The sequence below is a fragment of the Hippoglossus stenolepis genome, chromosome 6, assembly GCF_022539355.2.
Source record: "Hippoglossus stenolepis isolate QCI-W04-F060 chromosome 6, HSTE1.2, whole genome shotgun sequence".
Taxonomy (NCBI): domain Eukaryota; kingdom Metazoa; phylum Chordata; class Actinopteri; order Pleuronectiformes; family Pleuronectidae; genus Hippoglossus; species Hippoglossus stenolepis.
In genome coordinates this window covers 22,875,241-22,885,467 of record NC_061488.1, presented here as the reverse complement: position 1 = coordinate 22,885,467, position 10,227 = coordinate 22,875,241, and the positions used below count along the sequence as shown (strand labels likewise).

The following is a 10,227-nucleotide window of genomic DNA, read 5'->3' as shown; positions in this document are numbered from 1 at the left end:
AAATATATATATAACATCATGGCTACAGTGCAAGTGGACGCCACTTCATCTATAGTGTTGTCTAAGGTCAGGAGAGTTTAAGGGCCCAGATAAGAACCTGTGATAATATGTCATCTGACAGAGGGCAGTTATTCAAGTGAGGTCGAGTGGCCCTTCACACCTCAACACACACACACACACACACACATCACCCTCTCTCTCTCTCTCTCTCTCTCTCTCTCTCTCTCTCTCTCTCTCTCTCTCTCTCTCTCTCTCTCTCTCTCTCTCTCTCTCTCTCTCTCTCTCTCTCTCTCTCTCTCTCTCTCTCTCTCTCTCTCTCTTTTTCTTTATTACCCAGCAGCCCACTTTCCTATGTGCTATCTAAAGAATGTGGGACATGTCAGAGAGGGAGTGTTAACAGTGAGGTTTTGACTATGGAAAGAATGGCAGTTTCTTGAGCATGGGCTATAAATATACATTTTGATAGATTGACTGACACACATACACACAAACACACACATAGAAGCACGATGGAGGTTAAAGCAGGCATATATCAAGATCCACATATTTCTTATTTCACTAAACTCCTTTTGAAGCTCTTGAAGTAAACTAAGGGTTTCAGGTTATAGTAAACACATAAATACTTATAATCACATTCACACCTCATCATGGGTGACATGCCCATGAAAACCTTTATTGTGATACTTTAAATTGTGTTGGAAGAAAGGGATCATTCCTGAGCCAGGTTTAGTCATCTCTGATCCCAGTGGCCTGAAGGCAAACTCCCCATGAGACGAGGGGGGAGAAGAGGTTCAGCAGCTGTCGCTCCTTCACCTCCTCGATCCGTTTGGCCTCACGCGGCACTCCTCTCATCTTTAGCCCCTCTGCTCTCTGCTGTGGCTCTCCCACAGTAAGTGAGAAGCAGAAATGGAGGAAGAGCACTACAGATAGAGGGAAACAGTGAGCTTCAGGTTGACTCAGACCAGGAGTGAATCACACAGCAGAGCAGGTAGAGGCCTGACAGGCAGTCAGTTAGGAGGCTGCTGGGGATTTCCATGTTTAGATCCTGCTGACTGCTAGTGCTGCTGTTCCCAGTCTCCTGAGAGATCGAGCCGGACCCCTCCCCCTTATTCCTCTAACCTGCTCAACTGTTTTCAAGTGGACAACATTAAAAGGTGCTGCAGCTTCATACACTGCTGCTACTGCATTTGTTTCTCTCCTCACTTTGAGATTTGATCTCTGCAGACGACACATATCCTCCTCTGTTTAACTCTAGATACCAGCTCTCTGCAGACTGTATCTGCTGAAACACACCATGCAGAGGAGTCCCCACTCAGCTGATACAGCTGCTCAGCAGCAAAGGTGAGTAATAGACTTCCTTTTTCTATTTTTAATTGAAACTACTGCAGTGTCTGTTCTTAACCTGCCTGTTTGGGATGTGCTGTTCTCTCGTCCTGTGTTAATGCTCCAAAGCTACAGTTTAAGAATTTTATATTCAATGTGTTTCATAAAATGAAACAGAATTCTCTTCATTACCGTTCATTTGTGTGATTTATACATAAGTTTTAATGATTTACTGAACTGCTGTTATTTTTGTTTTTTCAATTTCAGAAGTCAATTAAGCAACCGACACAATCACCAGACCCAAGTTCACTTTTTTTTCCAAACTAAAAGCTCTGTTAATCAATTTGATGAAAAGCTTTGCAACAAATCAAAGATCCTTTTAGTTTTAAGACAAATTCCCAAACAGGAAGTGATTCTATGAGCCGTTAACAAGACTCAAAATGAAGGAGACAGTTTTTCTTGCTTATTCAATGTTTTATTGCCGCCTTATATTCTTGCTTGATCTCATCAGAATGCTCAGAAACATTTTTCTTTAATCCCCAAGGCCACAGCGATGCATATCACAGCAGTTAAGTTTAGCAAAGCAGTGCACAAATAGAACCAGCATTATTTTAGGCATCATGGAGGTAACTTAAATGGTAGTTTAGAGTTTGATAAGTCTTCATATTAGAGGTTTTACAGTGATCTGAAAACAAACGTAACCTTACGTCAAACTCCCAAGTGTGTCCCTCCAGCCAAACAGAAATCTGTATTTTCAGACATGACGTGGTGCAAACTTTCTCAGTCCATTCATTATCCAAGCAGCTGGGTTGCATAGTTATCAGGTTGCAAGAGGACATACTGCAAAATGATTTCGAGCTGAGTCAGAAATAGTGCAACTTCCGACGCTGCTTGCGTGCTCTTGTCCAGGCAGCAGGACAAGTTTCCATGGCAGGTTGAGTCTATGGGAAACTCTAAAAGTAGTTCAACTCTCCCAGCTGCCCCCAGCAACTCAACACTGACACACACTCACATGCACTTGCTGTACAGGCAGTTAAACTAAAGACTAGAACCAAGGTTTTCATGTGACATGCCTGTGCGCGTGTGTGTGTGTGTGTGTGTGTGTAGGAGTGAAGCTGGGTCATCTAATAGTTTCAAAGCCCTTGGATGCCATGAGCAGCTGGACCCCAAGGACAGCCTGGACTCCGAGGACCCCAGAGAATACTGTTATGGTACGGCAGAGTCTCTCAGCTCACTCCATCATCTGCAGATGTGTTCATTTGCTGCTGCCAGCATCGCCGCGTTTTCACCTTTTACACGCAGCCTCTCCATCCCTTTAGAGCAGCTCGCACTGAGTCGAGCTGCTCTACACCATCAGTGTAGAGTATCCAGTGGTATGAATGAAGCAACTGCAGCTGTGCACCTCTACATTCTACGGCATATATGACATGTCAGACATATCAATTTGTTGTTACATTGCAATCCAAAGAGTTGTAAAAGAAATAATCATATTACTTTGTTTTACTATGAGAGTCTTTGGTCAGCTGCAAAATTGTACTACACTGTAGTACTACAATACATATGTACTACTTTGTACTACAATGTGGTACATATTTCTTTAATCTGAGGTGTAAATGCCTCTTAATGCATGCAACTCGCGCACACCTTCAGGTCACTTAAGCCAGCGATATCTTTTTCTTTCCTTTTTTCTCCATTCTGACCTCAGTCTCTGCGTGCGTACCCCTTAAAGGCAGATAAGTTGCTGAGTATATGATACCACAGACACCTAACACAATAATAAATCACAAACGATCTTATATCATGCTCAATTTTAATAGAAATTGAGACTCAACTTCGAGATCTCCCGCAATTCCCAGGACATGGCGCTGGTCCAGGTGTGTCATGCTGGCTGGGGGAAAACTAATATGGACTCACGCATCATTTTTTTCCGTGTCCCGCTGGCAGATTTGAATGTCTCACTCACTACAGATATGTTACTGTTTAGAGGAAGTTGAAGAACTCTTCAAGCCCAGAAAAACACCAAATAAAAAAAGAGTATGATGAAAAGGTTTTACATTTCAGTCACATAGAGAAACACCCTGTTGTCAAAGTTAAAGCTAATTAAACAAACTCATATTGACGTCAAAATAATTTTGCCTTGTTTATTATTCTATTTCGGCTGTGTCTTGTCTCCTCAGGTGGGTACCACCCTGTCCAGATCGGCGACACCCTCAACAGAAGGTATCAGGTGGTGTCTAAGCTCGGCTGGGGCTATTTCTCCACTGTCTGGATGTGTCTGGACCTCAGGTACGGTTATTAAGTTTACTTTTAGGGCTGAGGACAGGGGCTGTATCCAATCGTATATCTCACTTTCTTTTTCATTTAGAAAAAGAAATACTTAATGTGGGGAATGGTACATATGTTTTATTTTAATTTGGCAACCTTTTGTGTACTACTAAAAACGAAGAGAAAGAAGAAAAAATTAAATTGCATCATACCGTATTGCATCACATCTTACAGTAACATATGGTATTGTATCGTACCATATCGTATCATATCGATAACATATCTCATCGAGTCATACCATATCAAAACGTATCATATTGTACCTTAGCGTAACATGTGTTGCATCATATTGTATCCTATTGTTCAGTACAGTAACATATTGTATTGTATCATACTGTACCGTATTGTATAGTCTTGATAACATATCATAAATCGTATCATACCGTATCAAATCATATCGTACCATGACATATGGCATTGTGACATGTTGTATCTACCATATTGTATCGTATTGTATCAGATTGTATCATACATAACAACCCCCTTACCTTTTCTAACCTCCTTTCATCCTCCTTTTTTCTTATGAAAGATTTTAAGACGATCAAGATGTAAAACATGTTTGTATGACTCTACATCACAGCTCCTCTTGGATTCAGCAGAGTGGACGGTTCTGTATTCTGATGTGGTGTCTATGTCAGCAGGCTTGGTCGACACGTAGCTGTGAAGGTGCTGAAGAGCGGAGCAGGCTTCACCCAGGCGGGACAGGATGAGCTGGCTCTCCTACGATATGTAAGTGACCTTGTGTTTCTCCACCCTAACACATCTTTCTCCCTAACTCCCTCTCTGCTTTTCTTTCATGCCAATAACTCACCTTCTGCTCCTCCTCATTTTCCTACCATCTTACCCTCTGTATTTCTCCCTATTCTTCTTCATTGTCTTCCTCATCTTCCTCTCTCTCCTCCTCTCTGTCATCAGGCCTGTGGTCCTTCGAGCTGTCATCCCTCCAGGCCAAGGATAGTTCAGCTGCTCGATGACTTCAAGCTGGCTGGGGTCAACGGGATCCGTATCCTTTTTACAGCCTGTCATTTCTAAACCTGACACCGAGTGCTGAGGAGCTGTAATGCGTGGAGGTGTGTGCTTGTGTACAGTAAACGTGTGTCTACAGTATACGCAAGCATTAAGTAAATGTATCTAGTAAAACATGTATCTCTGCATGTCTACTCTCTGATACACTACAGTATTACATCATACAGGGGTTTGGTTTGTATTTCTGACCTTAACACCTGGTGGTTAGACATGTGCCTGGTGCTGGAGCTTCTGGGGCCTGACCTGAGATGCTGGCAGCTATGTTTTGGGGATCCAGGACTGTCACGACTGTGGGTCAAACAAATTCTTACTCAGGTAAAGTGCAAGAGTTGTTAACAAAAGTAAAAGCATCCCCAATGAAATTATTATCCGATTGGCAGCGGGACGTTAATCATACCGAGAGGTTGCTGCATTTCACTGAAAGGAGTGGATCTATCTTGGGATGTTGGTTGTTTGTAAATCAAGTAAATATAATAAAATGCAGAAGAACCACTTAGCTGCAGCTGATTAAATCTTTCATAACTTAGAATTAAATCCAAATACCAAAGATAAATTTCATAAATTGACCTACATTTTGTAAAATACAGGGTTAGGTTATGGCTGCTGCACATTAGAGGATAAATGGGCCAATTTGAGACCAGATTTGCCCTTTAGGACATTCACTGTAGTCCTTTCCGACAGGGGGTCAATCGGTGCTGATTATCTGCCCAAATAATCCTTAAGTGTGAGGGGTTTACAAAATAATAATTACAAAACCTCCCCGATATCTTTTCATAAATATCAAACATATTTACAATAATCGAGTCAGAAAGAAAACCGCATCAGCGAGAGAGAGCGAGCTGACCGGGAAGCGTCACCAACCGGATGTTGTGTACTTGGTCTCATGTCTTCAGCAGCCCTTAGCAGATTGATAACCCTGTTGTGTCTGTATACTTAATATGAAACTACAGAAGGAAACATCACAATAGCCATTCTGTGTTTTCACTAGGTTCTGCAAGGCCTGGACTACCTGCACACTCGATGTAAAATCATCCACACTGACATCAAGCCAGAGAACATCATGCTGTGCCTGGAGGAGCAGTCTCACAACGCACCAGCAGGGGCCAGTAGCTCCTCCTCTCTACTGACTGGGAAGGAGTCTTCCTCCAAGTCAACAGGCACAGTTGGTTTTGTTGTTGCTACCAGTGCTGGAGACTTTAAGAGCAAATTCTCTGGTTTTAATTTTGAGCTGCACGAGTTTTCATCAAATATGTTTACAAAGCAGAGTACACAGTTGCTTTATTCCAATGTAATGGTGTTTAATAAACAATATGTGCTGCGTATAGTACTAAGGTGTTGGGTATATTGTAAATTTTAGGTCTAAATACATTAGTTAGATATAAGAAAATGTTTCTCAGAATAATTTGACCTGTACTCAAGCAAAGACATATCAGAGATGAACTAATAGTTGAATGTGGAACAAAACATTTCCTCTTGGACTGAATAAGATGTTGTACTATATGATTTATTGTTTCTTTCAGAGAAGGAGCCTGTGAACCCTTCCAGCTTGAAGGAAATTAAAGTGAAGATTGCTGACCTGGGCAGCTCCTGCTGGGTGGTCAGTAGCTCTATACTTTACATACGGCCACTGTAAAGCTTGATATATCACATTAGCCCAGTGCTTATAGTGGGTGATAGTTTTGTTTTGTTTGTTTGTTTGTTTGTATGTTGAATAGAAGAGTCCATCTCTTTGGTCCTACTCAAATAACCTAAATATGAGAACAAAATTGAAGTAAAAATTCAAGTATATTTTTTAAAAAATGCATTAAAGTATAATTTGAAAACAATGTGACACAAGCCAGGTTTCAAATGTAAAGCAACATTTAACCAATCATTGAGAAAATGCAGATTGATTTGCATTTCTATCTCATAATGTCATTTGATCGAGAATATTACCTGAATCTGCAGCTTCCTTCAGCTTTTACCCATCCAGCTAAACCTTCCTGTTCTGGTTCACTCTCACTGCTCTCATAGCTTTGTCTTTATCTGCAACTGGAAGCTGTTCTCAGAACAAAGAGGATGGAAACCATTGCAATTATTTTAGGTAGCTGTCAATGAGAAAAGCACAGAAAAAAACAACAGTAATAGAAATCTCTGTAAAAATTCTGTGTACAATTAGGACCTCATTGCTTATGGTGAGCAGGTGAAGCAGAAAATAGTGACTGAAAAAAACGCTGGTGGATTTAAGCAATGCCACTTGATTCCACTGGGGTGGTTTTGCAGTGACCACAGCATTCACCTACATGTTCAGAATACACTGTTTCATATGCTTATGCTCTCTAAAGCTAGAAACCCAGATATGTTGCACATTAAAATGAAAGACTACAATTTATCTTTTTTTCCTGCTCTATCTTTCTTTCTTTCTTGACCCAGTACAAACATTTCTGTGAAGAAATCCAGACGCGACAGTATCGCTCACTAGAGGTTTTACTGGGATCTGAGTATGGTCCGCCTGCTGACATCTGGAGTGTTGCCTGCACGGTGAGGGAAACACCATGCAAAGACTGTCTCTGCAACAATGAAGCCTGATTAAGTAAACTCTAACTTTATACAGTACTTAAATATTTTTAAATTTTTGCTTTGATTCGTAGTTTTTTATGAGATCAAAAGGAATTAGCATAATCTGCAAACAGCAATAGCTCTATTATTTTGGAGAGCTTACATTTACAAAATAAACAAATATGGACCTAACACTGAGCCTTGAAGTACCCCACATTTCACCTTTTCTAATTGAAAAGAACACCAGCTTCTTAAATAGGTTTCAATTGTTTTATAACAGTTGAGGTGAAGTAAATGTAATGACTGACCAGGGTGTGGTGTCAAAATTAAGGTTTTCATATCTGCAGGAATTATTATGTTATGAGCATGAAAAAAAATGTTTCTACACGTTTATTAGGAGTCACCCTCTGGGAATCATGAATGTTGATATGGAAGAAAAAAGTGGTGGAGTAACTAAATCCTGTAGTTACAGATTGCAACAAAAAAGACAAACAAACAAAAAGTGGAGTCAACAGTCATGGTTGAGTTCGTTCCTCTTTATAGATGTTTACTTGGCCACACATCTAACCTGTTCATTTTCTCTTGCATTCTCTCAGGCCTTTGAGTTTGTCACTGGAGACTCGCTGTTTGAACCCAAAGCCCGCGAGTCCATTTCCCTGGAGGAAGGTAAACTCTATTACAGTGTGCTGACATTAACATAAGTGTGACAAGTACTGGCACGGGATTAAATGAGATTACACTGTAGCTGCATTGTAATTGCTTAGCAGTGCATGCTTGTGTGTAGTGTAGCATTAAGTGTCTCGAGCTTTCATGTGTGTGTTTGTTCTCTACGTCCTTCTCAGACCACATAGCCCAGATCACGGAGCTCCTGGGTAAAATCCCACCAGCTGTTGCCTTGTCGGGCAAATACTCAGCAGATTACTTCGGGCGCAGAGGTGAGACTCCTACTTAATTTGGATTTGGTTAGGTTGTATGACTCCACTTACCTTCTTCACTGCACATCAGTTTATAGTTACCTGCGCAAGGGAGGTCATGTTTTCACCCCTGTCTGTTTGTTTGTTGGGTTGTTTGTGAGGACGCTTACCAGAGAAACTATAAAACAGATTTTGATGAAACTTGGTAGAAAGATGTGGTATAGGTCAAGAAAGAACCAATTAAAATTTGGTGCAGCTCCAGACAAGGGGCAGGTCCAGGATGGTTTTTAAAAAAATATTTTCACTGTTTTCTCTGGGACTAATTAATGGATCTTGAGGGAAAAAAATCCAAATACTGTGACACCAAATATTTTCCCGACCAGGTGACCTGCGTCGTGTCGGTCCGCTGAGGCTCTGGAGCCTTTATGAGGTTCTCGTGGAAAAATACCATTTCCGGTTGGAGGAGGCCCATGGTTTCTCTGAATTCCTTCTTCCCATGTTGGATTATCATCCCGAAAAGAGGGCCACTGCTGCACAGTGCCTTCACCACCCCTGGCTGACCTCCTGATAGCCCAGTGGAAGGCCATCATGTGGGCCTCATCCCCATCCACAGTCCTCACAGCCAGATGCTGTCAAGAGCAAGAACTGGATAGTTTTAGGGCACCATTGAATGTTTAGAAGACACTTTGTCCGTTGCTTTGGTATATGAATTCCTGCTGTTGTCCTTACTAAGCACCAGGGAAGGAATAATAATAAGGAATAAGGAATAAGGAATAAGATTCTCCTCTCCAGTGAAGCCCTGCTACGCACTATACTTATAGATCTTTTCTTGTTGTTTATTGTTGGACCTTATTGAGTCCAATAAGTAGAAGCTCTTATGACACTGTGAGCCAGTGTGAGAATGTCAGTTTGATGCAAACCTTGAGTGCAGCTACTGTATTATTCAGTCAAATTGAATGTCATCAAAAATAATTAGAGAATGACACTGTGATTAGATTTGTTTTTTTTGTTTATCTTTTGTAAAGTGTAATAATCAGCTTTAATGAATATATACAGAATAATTGCAGCGCAGGTAGAAGTCTATTGTAAATCTATTTTATTGATATGAACCCAGATCAAAACTGTTGTTAGTGAAAACATTTTTATTAGAGGGATTTAAAATGTGTGCAAGCACAAACTAAGGCTGTCATAATAAATACTTCCTCAGAATGTTTTATTTAAGAAAATAAAGTATCACTAAATATTCCGTAAAGGGATAAAGGATCAAACATGTTGTGTCAGGGCGCCTCCTGCTGCCTTAAGAACAAAACTCCTGATCATATTTGAAACCTGATTGAAGCTGAAGAGATCAAAATGTTTTCTGGTCTGTTTTGTGCTCCTCTTATTTTCTCTCATGCAGAAAACCTTCATCTTCCGTGTCTCTTGCTCCAATAATCAATGGGGAGGAATCCTTCACTCTGTTTTAAATATTTAATGCTGCACTTAACAAAAGTTTCATGTAAACAATGGATGAAATGACATGTGTTGTGAGAGGTGGTCACTCAATCCATACAGATATGTTTAAGCCCTTAGGCTGGTGCTGACTAACACGTTAAAAAATAAAAACGACTTTATGGAAAACGTTGCCCACTCTTGAAGTAGTTCACTCACTACTCATTATGTCCAATTAGCCTTTAATAGCAGGCAATATAAAGTTCAGGCTATTGGTAACATTAGCCTCTTTAATATGAATATGGTTCACCTCCATGTTCATGACCACGCTTTTGTTCATACAGTATGAGATTCACATCGTAACTGTGCTGCTGCTCATGTTTACTCTCTTCATCAGGGTGTGAATTTCAGATCTGATAAAATGATCATCATCAGACCAAAATTGTGTTGTGCTTTGCCATGCCACACTTTACTGTGCCGACCTTTGAATTATTCACAAAAACACTTGAGACATGAAGAAAATGAATAAAACATTGTCATCCAAGAAATCTACAAAAGATGGCACTCTAATCCTAAGACCATAAGAATCAAATAATGATTTGACTTGTCATCATTTAAACATATTACAAAAATATCATTAAGGTAATTATGTCCAAAAGTCACGTACATA

The 10,227-nt window shown here is 40.4% G+C and overlaps 1 protein-coding gene across 4 annotated transcripts; it reads left to right on the top strand.

Moving 5' to 3' along the window:
- Positions 1-805: 805 nt before the first annotated feature.
- Positions 806-9,750, top strand: si:ch211-220i18.4 (SRSF protein kinase 3). 4 transcript variants are annotated; one of them, XM_035159034.2, is made up of 13 exons: positions 806-1,154; positions 1,256-1,341; positions 2,431-2,534; positions 3,501-3,609; positions 4,290-4,377; positions 4,564-4,651; positions 4,883-4,989; positions 5,663-5,831; positions 6,195-6,271; positions 7,087-7,194; positions 7,809-7,878; positions 8,055-8,147; positions 8,510-9,750. In XM_035159034.2, the coding sequence occupies exons 2-13, from the start codon at positions 1,295-1,297 to the stop codon at positions 8,692-8,694; spliced, it is 1,245 nt and encodes a 414-aa protein (XP_035014925.1). In that variant the 5' UTR covers positions 806-1,154; positions 1,256-1,294; the 3' UTR covers positions 8,695-9,750. The 4 variants fall into 4 exon arrangements, with proteins under 4 accessions (XP_035014925.1, XP_035014929.1, XP_035014926.1 ...); XM_035159038.2 differs by having other exon boundaries at positions 808-1,154; positions 1,591-2,534; XM_035159035.2 differs by lacking the exon at positions 806-1,154 and having other exon boundaries at positions 1,161-1,341; positions 5,663-5,836; positions 6,200-6,271.
- Positions 9,751-10,227: the final 477 nt, after the last annotated feature.

What these genes read in the sequence shown, in the direction of transcription:
- si:ch211-220i18.4 (XM_035159034.2), top strand. Translation starts at nt 1,295, where the DNA reads ATGCAGAGGAGTCCCCACTCAGCTGATACAGCTGCTCAGCAGCAAAG. An exon ending in GTCTTCCTCCAAGTCAACAG is followed by an intron (nt 5,832 to 6,194) that starts GCACAGTTGGTT and finishes TGTTTCTTTCAG; the next exon opens with AGAAGGAGCCTGTGAACCCT. An exon ending in TGGGCAGCTCCTGCTGGGTG is followed by an intron (nt 6,272 to 7,086) that starts GTCAGTAGCTCT and finishes TTCTTGACCCAG; the next exon opens with TACAAACATTTCTGTGAAGA.